The following is a 24,017-nucleotide window of genomic DNA, read 5'->3' as shown; positions in this document are numbered from 1 at the left end:
AGAAGTGTTCATGTCACCCTGAAGCCTTGCTTAAATTTGTAAGACTTGTAGGCAAGGACAATACCTTGTATTATACCAACTCACAAAGAAACTTGGTTTTAGAAAAAAAGGCAGCCTTCTGGCCACAGCAGACCTCCCTTTAAGTCCAACACTGCTGCAAACTGACACAAGAGCTGATATGAGTTAGAAGGGCACACAAGGCCTTCTTCAGAAAGGGACAGCTGCTGGCATATCTGAACATACATGTCCAGGCAGGATTTATCCCATTTAAAAGGATGACGACTTGTTTTAGTCAGCTGCTGGGATAACAGAGGAATCTTATGCTAGTAAAAGTGTTTATAAAGAATATAAAGGCAGAAACAAGGAATGCACAAAATAAACTACATGTCTTTTCAAAAAGAGAAAACATTACAACTTAGGAAATTGATTATTCTAGAAAGTGTGAGGGTCTCAGAATCCCACACTCAGTTTAGCAGTAATATGTGTAATAGGCTGGTGTTCAAAATCTTCAGAAGAGTGAAATTAACTGATTTCATATGCATTATAAAAAAACCCAGTCTCATTTTAGCTATCTTACTATAACTTCCTTATCCAACCTACTCTTAGCCAAATTCCAAATGAAGCTGAAGGAGTGTATTTTGAAAAATACACTGCACTGAACACTACCTTATTGTGAGTATCAATTTTACTTGATCTCATTGCATCACTTTTGTTTGTTTTTTATTTAAGCTCAGAATGATTCAGAATGTGAGCATTTAATTATTAATAGGTTTATATAAAAAAAACTTATTTTCATCCTTGAATCTGTTTAATAAAGCCACAACTGTATTATTCATGTGGGGAAAAGGTGCTAAACAATAAATTCCCTTCATTTATCCATGTTTTTAAAAAATAAATATATAAATCAATGAAACTGATTTTCCAAATAAAGTATTCTTCTTCGCTTCCAATCACTTAATTAAACACAATTAACTCTAGTTTGTTTTGGCAACTTATTAATATCATGATCAAACATAAGTAGACCCTGCAAGAAAAGATTATAATTAATAAACCCTTTACAATACAGTAAAATTACACTGAAGCTTTGGTTGCCAGAAATATTTAACTGCATTTTTGAAGAGCATTAATGAGGACACTAAAGATAGTTTTATCAAAGTGTGTGCAGTTAAGTTCTGAGGTTCTTGCCTAGACCAGGCTCATCTATACAGCCTGTTGGCTGCACGCTTTATTTGGAAGATGGAAAACTACAACATCAAGCCCCCCACTTTCTAATAAACCAACATCTGAAATCATCTATGATCTCAGATCAAGTTCTCCATTAATATCACTTTCACACAAGTTAAAAACAATGAGCAAAAATCACTTCTGTGGTTAGGAGATTTGAAGGCTTTTGATCCAGATTTTATCATCCACAGAAAAATCAAATTACTAATCCAGTAGGCACTTTGGATTCTCCAGGAGCATAGACTAAATGCATATTATGACCTGAACCTTCAGCATTCCTAATTGAGACACAAGGAGTCTCATTCAAGCTGCTCGTTAATTGCCTGTTCATTCAGTGGGAGGTAGAGTGTGTGATATACAAATAAACCCTCAGAACTTTTAAAAATGTGTCTGAATATTTCTTGTATAAGGACACAGCACACATGACCATCTGTGGGAGCTACTGGTATAGAGCAGTCACATCTCAGATGACATGTAGCTCAAAGGCAAGGCACCGCAATGAGAATAGCGGGGTAGGAGGAAGTTCAGCCATCTCTGATAAGCAATTGACCCCATGTTCCTCTTCACTTGGATATTTCTAAGGAATCACTATGGAGGTGAGCTCCAGGCCACGGAAGAAGAATACTGCCCCTGCTGCCTGGGCTGCGGACTCTTTGGGAACTGCTCGGTATCTTTTAGGACTGAGGCATAGAAGAGCACTTAATTCCAGACTGACCTCAGGATCATGAGCCAATGGGTGACTTCCACCGAAACGGCAGGTGCATTGGTCATGCCAAACAAGTATTTAGGACTGGATTCTGAAAATCCAGATTTATTAATATCATTAAAAAAAAGGCTGACTATTAAGCTCCTCAATTTCTGCCATCAATTCACTTTCCAAAGTGTTTTTTTCAAAGTAAGAGAAGAATTATAACTGAATACTATGATGCAATTATTGATTATCAGATAACAGCCAAAAGGCCTGATCCTGCACCTGCTGTCACTGAAGTGACTTTCAAAGAGCAGGAGTGGTTTCTTAACCCAACGCAAAGAAAAAGAGGAAAGCTGCCATTCTAAAAGGAGTAATATCAACAAGAGAGGGAGATGTCAGATAACAATCTTCTAAATAGAGCATAGAAATATGAGTCAGACATATACATGGGGCTTCCTAACTTCATTCTGCTTAATTTACACCCCCAGTTCCCCACTGGGCATCACTGACAGGCTAATACATTTAGATTCCAACTGTGCTGCAGTCCTAGCGGTCCCTGCCTGCAGCACAATGAAAAGAGGTATCCAGCCCTGTTCCAGGGCTCGAATAAGTTTAGCTGGAGAGAACAGTTCTGTACAGAGCATCTAGAAATAGCAGAAATGCTGAATCCCATCAGGAAAATAAATCTTGCTCACAGCAAAGGTTGATTTCACAGCAGAGTGGAAAAGAAAGCGTTCAAAAGAAGATACAGAGACTACAGGAGGGAAAGAATAAAACAATATGAAGCTTAATGGGAGAAAACACATCCACCTTATGAGGAAATGCACTTGGATATTGCCTTTTAAAATATAAATGAGTCTTCAACTTAAGTAGGGTAATCACTAAAGCAGGTTTTTGATGTTATTAGCAGATAAATACTTCAGTTCAGAACAACGTGTATTGCCTTTGGGGTTTATATTCGTAGGTGGAAAGTTTTCCTTAGGGCTAAACCATCATAGTATGAATTCTCACAGCCTTTAATACTCTGACAGCAAGCTACAAATAGCAGAGTTCGCTGAAGGCCCCTTCCTGACTCACTGAGGCCCCAAGGCTGCACCTAGAGATGGAGGGTGTGGGAGGGGAAGGCACCTGCTGGGGCTGCAGCCCATGTGCTGCTGAGCTGCCACACAGAGAGGTGCTTTTTGCTCCATGTGTCCCCAGATGCGCTTTGCTCCTGCATCCGTGGCTGTCTGCAGATGAGACCTAGGGAGAACCAAAGCAGCATCTGCAGGGAAGAGCGTGGGTGGGAGGAAGGACTCGGTGGGAATCAAGCTAGAGCACAGATTCTGTCAATGCCAGCTGCACGTGCAAGCCTTTCTCTCACAATACCTCTATCAGCACCTTGGTGTTGGCGCTTCTGCCGGAGGTGCGTGACAAGGGAAAGGCAGAAACGCTTCCAGTGGTTCCTGCGGAGCAGCCTTTTGCGTGGTGGGCTGCTCGGTGCCCCAGCACACACCTTGGCCACCGTGTTCTTCATGGCCCATCGAACTGCAACACCTGCCCCCCCTCAGCTCACTTTGTCTGACTGGATCAAAAGTAACTAAGCATCACATCCAGCAGTGTGACCGGCAACAGCTTTCCTCCACCTACAATGGAGGTATGAGCCCTTTCTTGGGTGAGTAACTAAGCTTTGACCCTCCCTGAAACCCTCATTACTCCTTAGGAATACATATATACCTCTTCCACTTTAATAGACTCTCTTCTGTAAAGAAAGGGCTTATGTACCCCAGAAAAACATGGCTAACTTCTCTAGCTGCAAACACAGCCCCTTGCCCTGTTGTTTCCCTTGGAGGTTTACTTCATCCAAAAAAACAAAACAAAACAAAACCCACCCACAGGGTGCAATGCTTCTATAAAAGCAGTTACTGTAAACAAGTGCATCACAAACACAGGAGGTAATTCATTGCTATCATGCTGCCAGGAATCCAAGTGATTATTTCATTACATCAATCCTCTGCATATACAAAATACATAAAGATACATTTGTCCACCTATATTCAAACAATTTTGTGCCAAGAAACACAGCAAATACCTCAAGCCTGGATTTCCTTACTCAGGAGGTGACAGTTGCACGTTTTCAAGGACAGGCTGCGGAGGCCAGAGAACACAACTGGTATCAATATAACAGCAGAGAAGTATCGAAGACAAGACTGTATTCCACAGTCGCACACTGGAAATCAAGTTACAGGCAATCTTTCCTGAGCTTGAACAAATGCACATTCATGGTGCTCTGTCTCTCTGCTGGTGTAAATGACACCCGAATCATGTCTTTCATCTTCTCAATTTGTTCATTGTAATGAACACAGCAAGAAACACTAGTTGTCAGCTTTCATGACCTTAACCTGATCCCCTGGATGCAACAACATAGCCTGTATGGTACTTTGGACATTGTCTAATGAGGGAAAGAGCTTGCACTCACACATAATACAATTTTCACTAATCACAGAAATGATATACATTCATATATTAGGCACCTCGTCCTAGACCTGCTTTTACCAACACCAAGAGCAAAAACCCTGTCGGATTAATCTTCTGAATTTCAATTACTCTGCTTGGTACAGAAGAAACTATTTTATTCACACTTAGTGAGGAATTAGACTCAGACCAGCATTCTTCCCAGGCTGTCCTGAACTGACTAGCCACAAATTTGGGGAACATGAAAACAGTAGACCTTTTGAAATGTGAAAATATGCCATTTCCTCCAAGGCTAGAAAAATCAGTGGGAAGACCAAGATCAGAACTAAGAAATTTTTTGCTCTCAGCTACAGACTTGAGTTGCTGTAAAATGCTGTCTGTCTAAGAAATATGCTCAGAGCACTTTTAGGTTGATGGCGGTTGTTACTTTGTACAGAATTGCTTTGACACAGATTTTTCTCCTCAGTTTGGATAGAGAGCCACTTCTTGAGATGATTTTTAATTGGCACATGATTAACTGCGATCACAATAAGGTAAATATGTAAAGCTTGGTATTTAGTAGATGTATGTGTGATTGCCGTCTTGACTGAGTTCATGATTTCTTCCTCTGAATAGGCCTATTTTAAAAATAATGTATTTGCAAAAAAAAAACCCAACATTGCTATAGCAGGTATGTTTTGTATCTGCCCCATATCTTCACAGTGTATGTAAGCCACAGAGTAACATGGCATTTTTAGCTCATCATTTTGCATGGACTTATAGGCGACTTCAATGTGCTCCCCTTTTTTAAGCAGGGTGTGACCAGTTTGTTGTCCACTGCGATTCAGTGGAAACTCATGGTCCTCACTGCATGCAAAACAGGTCTCATTCACAGAACAGAGCCATGAAAGATTTGCTAAGAATTGTAAGATTGAGGGTTTTTTTTTAGATGTTTTTTTTATTATTAGACTGGAACCCTTTTAAGATGGCACTCGATTTGTTAATCTTACTGTCTTGCCAAACGCCAGCGTCTACTTCCTGCCTCTAGGAAGGAGTCAATTCTGTCAATCAGATGATCAACGGACTATCATAGGCACTTGGCTAACTCTGCAAATCACAGCCTGTCCATTCTAATCCTCAGGCCAATTCAACAGCTCTACAACTGTGGGTACGTTAGAGCTTAAGATGGCCAGCGTGGTATTCTCATCATTACTGCTGTTCCTTACTATATTGGACAGAAATGGCACGTTAAAAAAAAAGAAAGACTTGTTTCTACATAAAGTTATTTCCTGTGAATACTTTCATACTACCTTCACCTAACATAATTTTCATGGAAATAAAATACATCCCTATAAAAAACAGCAGAAAAGCATGTTTATTACCCAAGGGGAATTACACTGCAGTGGTGTTCTGCTACCTTACACCAAAGTAAGGTCTTCTCTGACTCCAACTTAAGCAGCACAAGAATCTACTCTGCCCATCTCACCTATCACATTCAGAAGAAACATTCACCAATACTTAAAGAGTATTTAATAGCAGGCATTTAAACCTTTCATTGTGTTAATTCTTAAACAGGGACAAATAATATAGCATAACCTATTTTATATTTGAGGAATATTTACTATGCCCTTACTATCTGTGCCCTTCTGCCAACATTTCACAGCAGATAAAGCTACAGTCACTTTCAAATGCTGTCACACAAAATGGTTCATCTCATTTGTTTTCAGGTTTGTACCTTCTGCCAGGTTGTCTAACTGAATAAAGTAGTACTGAATTACAAAACTGTATACTAAACAGAAAGGAAGCTTTAAATTCATGTTTGCACATACAGTGTGTAAAAATCTATTGCAACCCACTCAGACACTTATGCTTAAGAAAGTTTAAAGAGGAAAACATACTCAGAAATCGACTTTGATGATAAAGTAACCTTTCCATATGCTACCCCTCATTTCTAGGGTTTCAAAACTGGCTTAACCAATATATTGGTATATTCACTGTGTTAATTCACTGAGTTCAGCTCAAGTTTATTATGCTAAATCCACTAAAATAGCTTTTTTTTTTTAAATCTGCACCTTCTTTTCTTAGGGACACTCTTGCACTCATAAAGTACAAGCAGCACAAGACAGGGTGCAATGTGCCTTTTTAATTACCCTATACAAAAGTAGCCCCATGCTGGAGCTGAACTGTTTAGAATCTTTTTTAGAGCATCTCATTATCTATGGAAGATCACGAACTGAAAGAAAAAGGTATGCTGAGCATGCTATTGATTACAGCTATGTTTGCCATGATTCAATAAGTTGAAATTTCATATACCAAATATTAAATTACTGAGATTATGCACTGGCTCATCTGCATCCATTTTTTATTCACTTTTATTTGGCTGAACATTTTAATCTTACTTACACAGTGACTAACTAAAAGTAAATGACGCATTCCTAATATTATAAATATGAGAAATAGGGTGTGCTCAGGGACTGCAGTTGAATACATTAAAATCACCCAGTTTGCTAGTTAACATATTTCCATCCCTTTTATGTACAACCTTTGCATTTGGTTGGCAGACCAAACGCATGGCCTTAGAAAAAACACTGTCTTGATTTTCTGTTGTGACAGCAGAAATTGTCCAAAATCTCTAAGAGTTTCCCCAAAGGACACTCAGTAGCTGGTACTTCCCAGGTGCAGCACAATCTGAATCCGAGGTGAACATCATGTCAAATTCCACTCATCTGTCAGTGTAGTGGATTATTTCTTGAGAGACTGAAATTGGCTGCCTGGGATCAGAACACCATCAATCTTATTCATGTAGGGCATGCAGAAGCTGCCGGGGAAAGGCTCGCAAGAAGAAAAGCTTGGCTGTTTCTAAGTAGGTGATGAGGCAGCTGTAAAACCTTCACTCTATCTGTATCACATCTGAGTGAAAGATTTTGTCATTTTTCACATTTCCCCAACACTTGGTATGCATTCAGTGTCTCGCTGTTCTTGCTTCATAAAAGAGGTGATTTTTCAAGCTTAGGCAAATGTTGCAGAGCTCTGAATCTGCCCAGCTCATTTTTTTCCTCATAATGTCACTTGTTTCAACTGATTTTACAAAACAAGGTTACATTTTCCTTTTACCTGTTATTTAGCTGGGCTTATTTTTTATTTATTTATTTTTATTTCCTTCACTGAGGGACAGACACAGATTACCAGCAGCAATACCTACAACTGTATTGTAATAAATTTTTTGTTTATTTCTCTGCAGGTCCCAAATATGAACAGCACCACTCAAACTTCAACTACTCTGAAACTTCCAGTGCCAGCTAGTAAAGATGACATTAGTTAGTCTAATGCCCTAGTTTAACCACCTAGAGCTGGTCTATCAAAGATCGAGGTCTAGTGCTCTATAATATGCATATTTTAATCACAAGAAAGCAAGAGGATGCTAATACCTGAGACTTCTGGATAAGGAAAATAGTTGAGAAAGGAAAAAAAAACTTTTAATCATTAGACTGTGAAACGCTTACAGTTCAAGACCATCTACTTTTCATGGCTTTTAATCTAATGGAATTACCATCAAGTACTAATTGCCACATATTAAATGATGCATCATTACAGGTTAACATTTTCCATCTTTCATTTCTAAAGCTCTTAAGAACTCTCCCTCCTTTCTTTGAATCAGTATTTATAAAGTGACATGCTTGCCCTGTCAAATTTTAGCTAGATAATACTATGTTAGACTATACCAACTCCTCAATTTTTAACATGGCACATATGCTTCAAAGTGTAATTAAGAGTTGAAAACTTAATAGAAATTGATCATGTTAAGAAAAACACAAGCATAGTAAAAAATACTAACGTGCAGTCTGTGGATCATTATAGTCGAAATGAGTTAGATTTTCCATTGCAAACCCGTGGGACTAATTCTGACCTTACACACATCTAACTCCACTGAAACACAGGCCCACATTCTCCCCTGGGTTGCACTTTTGCAACTGCATCAATTTTCAGAAGTAAACTTGAAAATCTTAATATCACTGTACCTCATTTACATGAGGGTAAACTCCTGACCTCAGATAAACACTAGTGACCGAGTGGGTTTTTGCTAACAGTATTTTAAGTGACCAAGCTGCGTCCAGTTTGGATTATACACAGCAAGCAAAGTTATCCAAAACTATGCTGTTACAGTGTCTTTCAAGCTATACTTCCATTCATAACTGCACAAAAGGAAGAGAATGGAGAGATAGGAATAAAGACAAAAAAAGAGACAGAAATTAAATTGTTTTTTCAAATGGGATTCCTATGTTGGGAAGCTATTAGAAGATGATGTTAAAAGATGAATACTTCAACATCAGATTGGCAAAGCACAACACATGTTAGGCTGACTGGAAAAGACACTCAGCGGTATCAAGGCAAACAACTCAAAAGTTAAACAATAAAATGGATTTTATGGTTATTCAATCATTTATTAAGACAGACATGAGCACGGGCAGAGAGCCTGCAACCTTATGGCATCCCACAGCTGATCTCAGTCCTACCTGGTCTGTGCAGGTGATGCTGCTGGAAAGTGTGATGGAGGGACCCCTGACAGAGCAGCATTGCACAGGCACTTATCCACAAATACAGGACCCAGGACATTGCAGAGACCACTGCCATTCTCTAAACAAAATATTAGACACACATTATTATCCATCGCCTCACAGCACACAGAATAGTCAGCTTCCATTATAACATTTTAACTCCTTTTTGTTAAACATCTTTCATTTCCTGGTTATTTTTCCCCCTGCAGGATGCACAACAAAGGTCATATCCAAAAAGGACAGCTGAGGTAACGAAACGTCAACACAGAAGCCTGCATAACTTTAATAATTCAGTGCCAAAAGTGAAACTATACTGATCCGAGTACTAGGGAAAAAACCCCAAACCCAATGTAAAAAGAAGGCTGGGAAATATTCCCACACTGTTCTACCACTGAACTGACAAAGGGGGAATTCACAAAACCAGCCAAAAGCCATGATCTTCAGACAGGAAGAGAACTACTTTCAATATATTACAGATAGGCATATAGCATTAGCAGATGTCTCAGAAGCATTTCAAACATACTCCTTTCCCGAGACTGTAAGACTAATACCGACCCAGTAGGTAACAGATTGTTGTTTTTGACTTCTGTGAGCATTAATTTTTAATCAGTGCTGTCTGCTAAACAAAGTAATTGTTTCTCAGAATTCTGTTCTAATCTCTAGATAAAAATCAGCTTCCTTTTATTTGACCTACCAGCGTAAAAATATCTCAAGCGTGGTCCAACAGAACTTCTACGTATTAGATAGAAGATCTGATCTTTTCACAAAAGAGATCGCAACAAGAGTCTTTTTCCTTCCACAAAGGACAATTTCTTTCTCTATCCTAATGCAGGCATATTTGGCCACCCAATATAGGTGAGTGTGTACTTTCCTACTTGTATTTATTTTCCTATTAACTAGCTAAATTCTCCGAGTTTGTAACTTCAACAGCTCTTTCTCAGCGCCTGCAAGGATCGGGAGGTTTGCAAGGCTCAGCTACGCTACACATCGTCCGGTTCCCTTAACGACACCTTCTGCTGCATTTCATATTGCCAAATTAATCAAACTTCAGGCACTCTCCTTTTTCAGCCAATGACACGATGCCTCTTCCTAGCTAATAATCCAATCAGCTGAACCTAGTTTTCACAGAGGAAGATACACTTTGGAAGATAAAATCTCTTGCATAGAAAAAAAAACATCATGCCTTCACAGAAAAATTAAGAAAAAAAATAAGAAGCTGGTATGTAGCCTATCAGGAGGATTTCTGCAGTGGAAAAAGATAGCAGCATTAAATAATAATGAAATGTAAGTGTCAATAAAATATATACATAGAAGATTTTTTTTCTTATTTTAAAGCAGACTGTCTTTCAGAAGCTTTTAAAGACTAACTGGCTGGGAAAAAAATACACATGAACTTACAAGTATAATTAGCTGAAAACAGCAAAACATGGTGATTAGCATAAGACTATTCCTTTTTCTGTACTGGGCATTTGATACACTATTCAGCATACAATTAGTTTAATTCCCTACTGTTTACTGTATATAGTATACTTTTTATCCCCTGTTTTTAGACCAAGTAATCTTGCAAAATAGATTCACTCCCTCAAAGCAGGGAGCTCCCAGCAGACTTCCCATGTCCTCGGGACTTAATGCCTTATTGTAATTTTTTGTGCTCTCCTGCTTTTTGTACAAAAAGCAAGAAGGGAAAGGTGACTCTCACACATAGTGATACTGGAGGTATTCAGGCTCTTATTTAAACTGAACTTTATAAATCCTAGGCAAACAGTGAAGCAAAGCCAAACTTGGTCTGCTAAATGCTCCTGTGTCTTTCTCCAGACATCATATTCTTAACCACATGGACAGAAGACTTACCTAACCCACCTCATATTTTGATTATTAACTCTCTGGATTTTTTGTTGTTTGTTTTTTAAACACTTTCTAAACCAACATTGTTTCAAACTAGTTTTGCTCAGTTCCCAGCATTTCTTACAAGCATTTCTTCATGTACTTTTTTTTTTTAAAGCAAACTGCTATCTCACACAGTTTTATGCAAAGAGATCATCTTATTACTAGTAACAAACACAGCAAGTACTCCTCCAGTTATTATCTGAGCTCCAGATCTGCTTTCTGAATCTTAAATCCTAAGGAAGCTCCTTACCTGAATAATCCAACCAAGAGGAGAGCACTCTATTAGTGTTCATTGGAAAGATCTAACACTTCTTTAAATCCATCTGTACCACAATAAAGGATTTTTAATAGCTTCCCAATAATCTTCTTTATCAGGATTAAAAAAACAAAAAACAAAAACCTTTTTCGTTACAAATCCTATTCCCAGAGTAGAAAAGACATCTGAACTCTCAGACTCTGCCGTCAGAAAAGTGGCCAAGGTTTGAGGGGTGGAAACCTTCTCATTTTCACCTTTAAATCATCTCCTAGCAGCACCTTCTGCTTGATGAGATCTCTAAAGTGATCTTGAGATAATTTGCAGCTTCCAGTATACTTAAGGATGAGGCTCAGTGTATGTTTAATCACAGAGCAGCCTCACTCCAGCACGAGCAGTGCAGAGTAAGGCAGCTGTACGTACACTGCTATATGATGCTGTAAGTACCGTAGCCTATTTCAATACATCCCTGCTCTGGGAAGTATCACATGCCTTAAAGCGACACAGCCCTCAACTGCACGCCACAGCGAGGCACTCTGCTAGGCGCTGTGGCTTAACAACCGGAGCAGCATTTAAATACTGGCACATCGAGACTCCGCACGGCGCCGACTATCAAAAGAGCAGCTGGCTTTCTCCGTCAGGAGAGCAGGTATGAATGGGCAGAGGCAGGCAGAAGAGCACCGATGGAAAGACAAAAGAGTCGTAGTGGCAAAGGAGATGCAGTAGCCAATGACAAATCCTAGAGATGCTTTAATTATGCCAGCAGAGGCTTTACTCCCAAGGCTTGTTCTCTTACACTTGCTTGCAAGAGGCAAGTGAGACTTAAGGAAGCCTATCCCATTTTACAGGCAAACGGTACATGCTCATGAATGCGGAAGGGTGGTGCAAGGAAAGTGTGTAGAAGCACAAGGGAAAGACAGAGGAATGCAAAAGAATAAACCTATACACTTGCAGGAGCTTTTCAACACCTTGCTGCAGCTCTGAATAAAATCTTTCCTTACAACTCCATTTCCGATGCATCTCGACAGACAATGGGAGGAGAGCACTGTTTCACTCCTATATGCCAAGTCTCAGATATACCAAATTATTTATTACAGTTATTTATCGTCCGTCTCTTAAGTGGCCATTTACAGGAATAGTCTGGTTTCTTCTTCTTCTTGTACTATATGTAATTATTTTTTAAAGAGCAATTGTATGTACTTTAATACATGGCCAAAAAACCCATTCACTTGGCATTATGACTCTCACTTCTGCCTACAGAAGGAGAAATGCTGGGAGATAAAAACAGAAGCTTCCATTTTAAGAGCCCAGAGTGCAGTGTAACACAATGTGGGTTTTTTTCCTCTATGATCAGTGGTAGAGAAGCATATACCTTCACTGCTTACCAACTCCAGACACCAAACAATAGTAAATAGTAACAGTAATAAGTACCCTTCCCCTCAAGTACCTCCTTCTCAACATCCAAGGATGCATCTCTCAGTGGAGGCTCTCACAAAGAAGTGCTATGACTTTCCTTGACAGACTGTATGCCTCCCTCAGAGCCACTGTATTTTATTGGGTAATGCATATGAAAAGACTGGTCCTACAGACTGACAGGATCATTATGCTGTCTTTGACACAGTGCCTCAGAATAGCTCCTCATTACAACCTTGCTATCATAAAGCAATTGGGAGATACGAGGTGACACGGGCAAGAGCTGGAGGCAGATCGTCCCCACACCAGCCCCTGTAGCAGCACAGCTCCTAGCAGAGCCCAGAGCAGCTGTGGGGAGACAGCAGCTCAGAACAAGCCTTCTTGTGACCAGGGATGCTTTCAAAATGTCAGCATTTATTTCAGGTGCTTTGTATGAAAACACATGGAGCTGGCACACTTGCGAACACAAGGCCCACATCAGAAGGCAAGGGCTGAAGGGCTGCAGTGGGTTCTTGTCAAAGCTATGGGGAAGCTCAACACCTTCCCTCTTTCCACAGGGGCATGGCAAGCTTTTTGCAGCACCTCAGAGGGGCAGGTGATGTGAAGTTATTTTAAAATGGCACCTTTTAAGCAAATTATGTTCCCTCTAGGACATGTGGGGTGCCAAAGAGGAAAAGGGTAAGGATTAAGGAGCTGCAAGGTGAGAGAAGGGAGAGGGACTGCAAAAAGCAACTAAAGGGCCTCATGGAGAAGGCGGAGAATGGGACAAATTGTGACCACACACCTCGGCAGAGTAAGCAAAGCCAGATTTATGCAAGATACAGATTTATGTAAGGTACAATAGAACTGTCACTCTGCCAAACACTGCTGACTCCTAGCTCCATGAGGCTAATGCCACCATAACCCCTGACAGATGCTGCTATTGCACAGGACAAGCTCTTCAGAAAAATGGGACATGTTGCTTCCATGGGATAAGGGGAAAGATCAGAGGAACAGAAGAGAACATGAAACAGGCTGCACTTCTAGCTCTTCCCCTGGCTCCTGGCATCAGACAGGAGCAGAGGAGTCCTTGGCAAGTCTTGTAGTAGCTTCCTCACACCTGCTTTGATATCTTTGCTGCCAATTTTAACTTTCAGTGGGCCAACAAAACAAAGCAGCTCCTCTTATCCCGCTTTCAGCTGGGTATAGTGTCATCTTCACCTGAGGCTTTGAGGCTTTACTTTTTCCCCTTCCCATTTTGGGTATCAACATCTCTGACCGGGAGTGTTGCTTTACTTGTGCCCACAAACCCATGTGTTGAATTTGGGGCTACTGAAAAGACTGGATAGAGAATATAGGAAGGAAGTGCAAAGTGCCAGTGCACAGGCTGCACACTGCCAAATCCTTTGTCAGAAAAAAGGTAAGGCAGAAAAATTTATCTCTGAAAAAAGGGAGATGGGGCAAAGACATATCAACCTTCATGTACAATGGCAGTGCTGCTCAGCACTGGAGCACGATGGATCTGGGCCCTGCAAAAGGGCAAAACAGCCTTTGGGTTGCATGGTCCAAGGGGAAAAGGGGCAAAAAGCAGACACAGGCTAGGGAGATCTGCAATTTGTGCATCCAGAGCAGTCAGCTTATGAACAAGACATTATCTGTCCAGAGAAGTATCTTGGGAAGATGTAGATAGAACTGTGGGGAAGCAGAGCATTCAAGAACGAAGTCTGATTCCTCAACTCCCTCCCACTCTCTGGCAGCAGCCATGGCAAAGCTGAACCTGTGATGTGCCCATCTTGGGAGCAACGGAGACATGTAGGTATGGAAAAGACCGGGGACAGCGAGGGTATTAGGTGAGGGAGACGTTCGTAGCTCCATCCTACCAGTGCTTGCCTACTCCTCTCAGCAGCCCAGTCTTCTCATCTGTCCCCTTTCTTACTTGGTCCTTCCACCTCTGATAATACGCGATATTCCCTAGGTGAAGGCAGGTTGCAAAGGGTCAGCAGGCAAACTGCCTTTGATATAGGCTCCTTAACAAATAAGGATTGTATTCACAGGAATAGCCTTTTTTTCCAGGTTCTACCATTCATCTGAAGATGCCAAGTGAATGATAAAAAATAAGGAAATAAAAATAATGCTCCTCATTGCCTGGACCTCTATGTATCACAAGTTTGTGACACACAAGAGGAGAGCATATGCAAGTCAGACTCATGCAGACAGTGGACTGGCAGTTGCACTCAAATAAGGGCCTTTGGCCTCTACTTTTGAATGTTACCTCCGCTGCTCTTTTCCTCCTCCCCCACACATGCCTTTTCCCATGTAGAGATTTAATATAACAAATCCCAGGCGTATATTTTACAGGATCTGAAATAGGCGCACCACGTTTGAAATGCAAAACATATTAGTTCTAGTGCTCCTGGGACAATGCAGCTTTGCTTTTTACAGATCTGTTCTCCATCCCTCTAAGCTGCATCCTCCCACCCTACAAGTCTTTTGCATATACCCAGATTTGCTTTTGGCTGCTGACTGGGCAAAAAACAGCGCACACTGCAGCCCATCAGTATGAATGTTCCTACTCTAGGAGAGCCACATTACATCTAACAGCAAATTTTACCTTACCTCCATTTTTGATACGAACCTGGAAAACCCTACTTCCGGTTGCTGCCCAAAGCCCTTCCGGTCTCAGTTCCCCCCACTCTTCCTCCTCTCTTGAAGGAGACCTGGTCATCCCAACCTCAATGAATGAACTGAATGAATTTCCTCTCTTCCCACATCTTTAACACTAGTTAAATCCTTCAGTTTGTATTGTCAGGTTTTCTCCTTTAGCTTTTCCAGTGGCAAGAGGAGATACAATAGTTATGCAAGAGTGCACCCATACTGAGCATAAAAAAAGCCCCCAAACTCCGCAAGCCTGCCAAAAAGCTGCAAGTTTTTTCCCCACAGCAAGGGAGGGAACAAGACACCAAAGAAAAGTCTAATGATTTCTTTGTCTATGACTACTGCCTCTTCTGGCCAAATAGAGAAACTACACACACCAGAAGCTTAAAGAACAGCAAGAGAGGTTCAGGTGAAAGCCAAAATCCTGGATTTGCCAGACAAGTCTCGGACTTTTCCCTCCTACCTTATCTAACACTCCAAGACTTCTCTCACCTCAACCATCCTGTGTGGACATGCTGCTAATGCACTGCCGCTAGGGTAACACAAGAGGAACAGAGTGTGCCAAGGAGCAACACCAGAGCTACACACGTAGGGAAACCCTTTCCCACAGGCACCAGCTCACACAGCTATTGCTCCACTTCAGGCACAGCCTCTGCCAGGAATTCTGCTCTGTTCCCTCTACAGATGCATCTATGCTGTAAAGGGGACTCTTCCCTATCATACAGGGACACCAGGGGAACAGCACATCACACTGGATAGAGAAGCTCCGGTTGGTACACTTAGCGCACAAAAACCTGGTGGCTACTCCCCACCCAGAGAAGGTGCTTCCTATCCTCTATTTGCATGTGGCATCCTTGTAACACCTTCCTCCTTGTTTTGCAGCCACTCCAAACAACTTGCTTAGCAGAAGCAGAAGTTTATCGGCCTCTCTTAAGGTACAGGAAACATCAACCAGCCAGATGTCATAGCCAGATCCATTAAAATAAACAGAAAGCATCATAAATAGCCTGTACTGGAATGAACAAAGAGTTGAACCACCAATAGCAATACCGGATGAAGGGGAGAGAAGTAGGAAAGCATAGCATAAGACTTTCACTGTTATTACTTCCAGCCTACCTTAAAGGTGCTGTTTTATCTTGTTAAAAGGTGATCCAGTCTTCACAGTTCCAGCATTTGTGAGGCAAAGATTCTGCTTCTTACAAGTTTGCCATGTCTAAGAGAGGAGAGAAATAAAAAAATAGAACACATCTATATTTGTCAAGGAAGTTTGTATCAAAAAGTTTGTCCTAGTTATTTCTAAATTATATAGGACAACACACAAAAACCTCAACCCTTATCTATAACTTGCCATTAACTAAAAAGAGATCATTAGTATCTGCTAAAGAGTAGCAAGAGGCAGTAAGTTATCATCAAGGAACAAAATTTCAATATCATCCAGTATATTCAAAATAGAACTGTGACAGTTGACTGTGTTCAAGATATCATGGCAGGGAAACATAGCCTTCATATAACGGAAGTTGTTTATTTAATAATTTCAATTTAGAGGTATCAAAGCAAAGACATCTAAGTTGAAGTAACCCTGGAGTGATGCCAGCCATGGTGTTGTTGTCAAGTAATAAAACTGTTATCCTTTATCAGCTATACATTAGCTGTAGAGATCAGCTCAGTTTTAAAATTCTGCATCTCCTCCTCTCATCAATTCTGAACTTCTGCATGGCACAAATTACATTTTTCATCCCAGGCATTCTTACACCAGTCCAGCTGAACCCACTTAAAAGCAAAACAAAACAAAAAACCCACCAGAACCTACTGAAATATCCCTAGCTTCAGAAGAAACTATTACTAGTGTCAGTCCACAATTGCCTTTCCAAACCAGCTAGAACCCTATTCCATACAAGGCCCATCTACAGTAAAGAAATCACAGGCTAGGGTACCTGAGTTGAAAAAAAAGCCATTTCTGCATTCACAGAAAACATTTGGTATTTGGTTAATCAGTTCCACTATGTCAAATATCAGTCCCCAGGCACAGTTTGAGTGCCTATTTTTGCTGCTGAAAAAAGTCAATTTTCACATGAAGGGAATAGATATGTTTTCAATATTCACAATGTAAATAATCAAACACACAAAGCAGTTTAGATTTACTGAAAGGCAAATTCAAAGTCCAGTTTAGGCATAGTTACAGGGCTGTCCTTGCTACTTTTAGCTTTATTATGTTCCTAGCTCTGGATTAAGCTAAATAAACAATAGGTCTCCATCATCTCAAAGTAATGGGGAAAAAACCACTTCATTAGTAGTGAAGACAAGCCCCTTCAGTCAAAGCTCATATACTGCAGATATCAGCATAGAAATGGGGCTATTTGGGGAACAGAGTCCTCCTTAGAGCATTGCAACAAGTCACTCCCAAGCTCCAGAGCCACATCCCTGTCCCTGCCAGCCACACTGCAGCAGGCGCTCCCCAGCCCACCCTGCCTGCCACCTGGGAGAAACTCACAGGAAAAGCAGCCAGGAGCCACAGCAGAGACTCCCACCCAGGCCAAAGCTCAAAAATACACCAGCCCCTTCCCATCCCCTTCCTGCAAAGGGATGAGACTCCCCCAAGATCCAATGCAACCTCTAAGCACAAGCCTTGGACACAACCAGGACCCCACTCCTCCAGCCTCAAACATTTAGCTCCCAAACACCAACCTTGAGAAACCAGGCCCAAGCTCCCAGGCAAGCTTAGCTCTTGTCTCTGCCTCCTCTCCAGTCTCTCTTAGCTCATATACTGCTTTTTATAACCTTTTTTTATAACCTTACTACTTTTCCCCTTCCTGAGACAGGTAACAATACTCCCCTCTCCCTCCACAGACTGACTAATGAGACCTTTTATACACCCAGAAGCACCAGGGCTTTTAAAGGGGCCACAAGCTGGGGCAGGGATGAGCTGGGTTGAAGGCTCAAAAAACTAGGAGGTGCAAAGATTTTTTGGTTAGCATAAATCCCAGGGAAAAAGCACAACCAGGCTGATTAGGGGAGTGCCCTGGGACAGTAGTCCTCTGTGACCAGGACCATGCATGGAGCTCTGCAGTGAGCTCAGTGCACCTCCAGGCACGCAGATCTGCTTGGGTGCTCAAACACACAGCAAGTGCACATCCTGGTAAAACCCAGCACCTGCGCTCACAAGCACCTCGCTTCAGAAATTAAGCTTGGGCTGGTACCTCTGCAAAGGAAAAATGCTAGGAGCCAGTTCAGCTCCACAATGTTGCACTTCTGGTGTTTATAATGCCAGGTTGCTACCCTGAAAATAGCATTTTAAAGTCAGCTAAGTCTGCACTGGCCCCAGCTGCAGGGGGAATTTCAGCTCTATATTTCACTAGGGCATTGACCAAACAGCTTATTTGCAAACCTGAGTATTTGCTTCCACTTTATCAAAAAGAAAGCCAAGGGTGGAAAAACATTAACAAATTGAGAAGTTTCTTTGCTATCTACCCCCTGCAGCTGTGAAGTCTTATAATGGATTCACTATGTGATCTTAAAATATTTTTCAGTTTATTACTTGTAAAATGTCCTGCATTTTGCAGAGGCACAGTGAGGCTTCCACACGCCTATTTTAGCGTTCTTGGAGACCCTCAGATTAGATGTGCCTCATAAGGTGATTTTGATTACTGATGGATTAAACTGATGTGCAATATTATAGCCTTAAGTTTGTAAGAAAACCCTTGAAAAGATAATGCAGGCAGACTACAAGGAACAATTTTTGACTTCAGTAGTGCTCATGAAAAAAATACCATGGGAAAGCAGCACAAATAAGAGACTCCCTTAAAGAACAGGTAGAAACAAGAGGCTGAGGAAAGTTCTACCACCCAAAATAAGTGAGAATGAGCATTAAGTATGTAACATACAGCAACCAATACATCCCTGATACCATCGCTTTGAAAGCAAGAGGAAAGCTGTTTACATATTTGGGCCTAAGTCATTGTCTGTGCAATTGAGAGCCATTATTATAAAGTCTGTAAGGCAGTACCTTAAGATTTAATTCCACACCACAGCTATGGGCTTTGTTGTAATTTAAGAGAAACACTTCAAGCACTCCGTTCCAGATCTCATCTACTTGTTTTCTGGGCTGAGCGGAAAGCTGCAGCCAGAGACCTGTGCGCTGTACTGGTACCGTAAATGGTTTAGTTTCCAAATAAAGAATTAGTGCATGAAATGAGTGTGGAAAAAAATCATATATTGTGTTGTCTTTGCTTCAAAACAGGTTGGCTGACTGACAGCAAACCTCATATAATAATTCCTTCCAGGCAGATGGCAGGATCACAATTTGCTCTTCAGCTGCAATTCTCTGCTGCCTCTCATAAGCAACTGAGCTACATGATCTGCCAATAAGAAGGGTCTGGGCTGTTTTATGTAAGTTTTACAACACTCAAAGCAAAACATATGGATTAATATTGTGATTAATTCTCGTATTGTATTGTGTAAAAATTTGCCTTGAATTTGCCTCCAACATTTCATAGCTGATCATATGCAGATAATAGCTTCAGAAATCTATACAAAAGCAACTTGTAAATCTGTACACCACCCCTGACAGACGATACTCTCTTGAACGTTTGCGTAGGTGTTGAAAACCTTGCCATACATCTCTAGCTCTCTCAGCACATATTGTTTTTAGGCTGCCATCTGCTAGTGCACAGTTCCACCCTAAGAGAGATGCAGGAGTGCTCCAGTCTCCACTCTGTTCAGTGTTCAAATTTACTCTTTTATTTCTTTCAATTCCCAACAGTCAGATTGTGCCATTCTTAACCCTGACTGTAGTAACAAAGTTCCAGAGACCCATTCACATCACTGCCAATTTTCAGTGATAAAGAACATTTATTGAACAGGTATCTAGGCATTTGTTTTAATGAAATACTTTGCACGGTGGTGCCCCTGGAAGAAAATTCACTTGTCTCAGTGCTGTTTGGTATGCATGTAGAGAGGTGCTAGGCCAATCAGGAAGTTTTGAAGCACTCATTTTCAGTGCATGTATATTAAAAGGGTGTGTGTTAAGTTGGTGGCAAAGGAAGAGCACAACTCCCAAAGAAATAATATGGGTAACATGTTGAACAAAGCACAGCCATGCACATCACACAGTGCAGAATGTAGGGCTCTAATGATCATAATAAATAAGGAATGATGAACAGCATATTTGACAATTTTGCTCTTCACTGAAATTGTCCATAGTACTCTTGGACTTACTGCTGATTTTGCTTCACTACTAAGCTATTTGCAAAATTTAAAAGATGATATTTAATTCCATTTTTTTTGTTTGGAAACAAATTTACAAGGGATAAATTAGGTTAAGTTTGCTATACAGGATTTATCACTAAAATATATTAGAAGCTACAAATTTAACTCCAGGAAACTGAGGAGTATGTTATTATTTGCCAGCTGAAATTTATCTGCTTTGATCCTTTTTATATATTTTTCTTCTCCCACACATCTCTTTTGGTACCCCACCTTCTTCTCAGGTTTTCAAAGATTTTGTTGTCATTTGCTGCTGAATAAAATACTAGGTTTTGTTGGCATTGTAGGCTCAGTACATCAAATTGCTGTTGATGTCACATTCTGAATTCTGTGCGCCCAGCAGAGAAGTCAGAATAAGTGAGTGTGCACAAACGGCACAGAAATCCTTCCTATATTGCTTGCAAAACATAAAAGTGAATAAAAGAGGACCAAGACAAGAAAATAGAGATTGGAAAATGAAAATATAAAGGGGTATATGTTTAAAGGAGGCTGAACTAGTGGTTTTGCTTTTTTTTTTCTAGCTTGTACAGCAGTCCTCTCTCTCATTCCCTAAATTGTACAAAAATGGTACGGTAGACTTAGGTGATACGTTGTTCTTGGTTCCAGTAATCAAGGTAAACCAGAATAATCTTTTTCACTGAAAAATAATTATTTTTATTTCCAAGCAACAAGGTAGTTCTTGTTATTCTATCTATACTCTAACAAAAGATTGCAATTACCTTTTTTGCAAGGTTTTAGTAGTTAGAGATATAAACTGTCTCTCCAAAGTCTGACAGATGAATTCTCATGCAATGAAATATGATACTTCCTTAGAGTCTGAAAGCAGCTCTAATAGATTTTCAGGAAAATGATGAAAATTAGCTTAATGTTGCATAAATCAATTTATGCAACCTGGAATGAAATCCCACCACAAGCAGAAGGCTGGGTCCTACTTATGACATTAAAGTCTTCTTTTGACAGCTTATGTGCGTCTTTAATGGACATGAGGTCGTTTGCTGGCCTTCTGAATTTCACCTGGTATAGTCATCATAGCTAAATTTTAAATACAAATCATTTTCCAGGCAGCATAATATCCAGTTGTCTCCTCCTTCCATTTCTCCACAGGGGGCTGAAAAATGTTAAACTGTTCTCTTCACAATTAAATTCATGAAACACTTAAATTCTATGGCAGCCAGACACCAAGGAACAGGAAAATCATTTCATCTCATAATGTTTTAGAGCCCCTAGGCAAATGTAAACAGTGTATGCTGTGATAGACTAAGGATTTATTGCTGCTGCTGAAAGAGAATCTGCTGATTTATTTTTAATTCCAGTAGATATTTTAGGGTAATTTACAATTATTTATTGTAGAATTTTTGTGGAACTATTATTTAGGAAGCTTGAACATATCAGACCTATTTACGTGCAAATGTATTTTAAACAAAAAGACACTAAAACCAAATCAATCAGTATTGAACTAACACTGGTCTGTAATAGTGAATCATTACTACGCTCACTCTATTGCCAGAACATAAAAGGGGTTTTAAGATACCTTGCATAGTGCATTTTCTAGAGGCCAAGAAACGTTTTCCAGGCTACCACTGGAGGTGCTGCTTAAGCAAGTCCTTAAGCTCAGGCACAGACGCATCTAAGTCCCTTTCATATTCTTGCAAATATTTTACCCAATATTAGCTTAATAGATAATGCTGAGAAAAATATCGCTAAACTGTGTAATACCCAACTGCTGTTTTAACTATTCATTTATATTTAACTCAGAACGACAAGAGACAACCATTTCAAGTCTGTACATCTCTGTTGATATATCAAATTCATAGAAACATTAGCAAATACATGACTTTATCTTGCCACTTACTTTTACAGTATTGCACTTAGCTTTACTGGAGTGCACTCTTGCACTTCAGCTATATTCAACAGCCTTGGGAACTGTCTAGAAACCTAAAGGATAGTAAATGGACTTTCATGGCAGGAGGTGAGCCACAGGTATTCAACAACGGTTAGCAGTTGATGCTTGCTCATAGGAACAGCCATCCTGAATCACACCAAAGGTCTATCTCGGTGGATATCTAGGCTCCAGCAATGCTCGGCTGTCATCTTCTGTCTCATCTTTTCGTCATGTCCACCTGTTGGCTCATATTGCAAACTGTGGGTTAGCACCTTGGGTAGACACCACCTCCTTTTTATCTATGTGTTTGAGATACCGCACAAGGAGGCTGATATTTCTGCAGAGATCCATAGTTCATTTTAAAGACGTATTATTTTTCACTGGAAGGGAAAAAATGGAAGTTCCTAATGAGGATGAAATCAGAGAAAGTGTTGATAGTGACTTAATTAGAAACAAGATACAGTCAAAAATGGAGAACACAAGAGAGACACTGGAGAAATGTTGATGATCTTGACGACAGTGGGAATTTTGTCGTTGTTCATGGCCAGACTTACCCTAATAACAGGCTCTCCACTTCACTGTACATTGTTATTAGGATAAGAGTCTCTCAGCTACAGTTTGCCTGCTTGCCTTTTTTTTCCCCTCAATCTGTAATGTCCCTAATAATAAATAAATAAGTAAATAAAACAGCCCTTGAAGAAAAGTCATGCCTAAAACAAGGACATTAGAAAGAGCCACATGAAAAGAGTTACAGCAGTTTCAGCCGAGATGTTGTATGAACAAAATTTTAACAAACAGATCAGTGTTCCCTGAGAACATTAAAATGTTATCAAGTGAGAAACAATGCATTCTGCTCAGCCTCTAAACAGAGCAGCAAACGCATCTTATTGCATTCAGAAGGCAAAATACTAATTATGCCCACAGAAAATCACAGTTGTGAGGACATATTAAAACGGAACAGACAAGCTAGAAAGGATGATAGCAAAAAAAAAAAAATTGTAACACCTATAATTGTCCTGCAGTCTTGCAAGATGTTGCTGCTTTAAGGGAATCAGAACAGTAAAATGCCTCCCCTTTACCAACTGTTGTCAGGCTGTTTCTGGGAGTAGCTGATGGGAAGAATGAGCATATACTTTTCTCTACAATGCACTGAATGTAGGAACTTGTAAAACACTTCTTTGAAGTCAGAGTGATTGCAAATAGAAGAGGGAAAGTCATGCAAACAGTATTAAACCTGTGTCTTGGGGAGGTTATATTCCCAGCTAACCTGCTCCTGCAGTTTGTCCAGACAGCTGATTTGCCAGGAGCCGTCTCCAATTTGCAACAAGCCATCAGCATCTCACAAACAGAAAACAAAGAGAAATGACAACAAGCTATCAAATATAAGCTTGTCTCAATGCAACTGTTCAGGAGGGAAAGGGCTATGCAGCGAACAAAATAATAGGCAGACTGGTGACAACTTCTGAATTTTTTGGTTTTCAGAGATGTGAGAGTAGAACTGGAAAAATTAATTGGCTTCCAATTTTACCCTTGCTCTGTGAAAATGCATGAACAATTATGGGCAAAAATGCCAATAAGAGTAATAGTAATCATAATAATAAATATGACAGGAGTTGCCTGAAAAAAAAAAAATTGCAAAGTTAGAGCATTTCAGAACTCCTACCCAAGGAATCTTTGGAGGCTGTTTCTTGCAGACTGACAGAACATCTTTTATGGCAGAGTTAGCCAGGGCTTAGACATACATCCTCCTGTGCGCTACCCCCACAAGACAACATATCAAAG

General features: G+C 40.3%; 1 protein-coding gene across 4 annotated transcripts in view; it reads right to left on the bottom strand.

The window, feature by feature from the left end:
• The window catches only part of TAFA1 (TAFA chemokine like family member 1), a 341,779-nt gene that overhangs the window by 219,024 nt on the left and 98,738 nt on the right, over window positions 1–24,017 (bottom strand). The window contains exons 5-6 of one of the 4 annotated variants that reach the window (XM_068906760.1): window positions 16,208–16,304; window positions 8,863–8,983 (exon numbers count right to left, since the gene is read on the bottom strand). In XM_068906760.1, the coding sequence (XP_068762861.1) occupies window positions 8,863–8,980 (118 nt within the window). In that variant the 5' untranslated portion in view covers window positions 8,981–8,983; window positions 16,208–16,304. Of the gene's footprint in view, window positions 1–8,862; window positions 8,984–11,041; window positions 11,746–16,207; window positions 16,305–24,017 lie in introns of those variants that run through there. The other 3 variants (XM_068906761.1, XM_009678668.2, XM_068906762.1) reach the window with 3 other exon arrangements.

The sequence above is a fragment of the Struthio camelus genome, chromosome 14 (assembly GCF_040807025.1).
Source record: "Struthio camelus isolate bStrCam1 chromosome 14, bStrCam1.hap1, whole genome shotgun sequence".
NCBI classification, from domain to species: domain Eukaryota; kingdom Metazoa; phylum Chordata; class Aves; order Struthioniformes; family Struthionidae; genus Struthio; species Struthio camelus.
The sequence above is the reverse complement of the archived record's forward strand: the minus strand, read 5'-3'. Positions and strand labels throughout refer to the sequence as shown.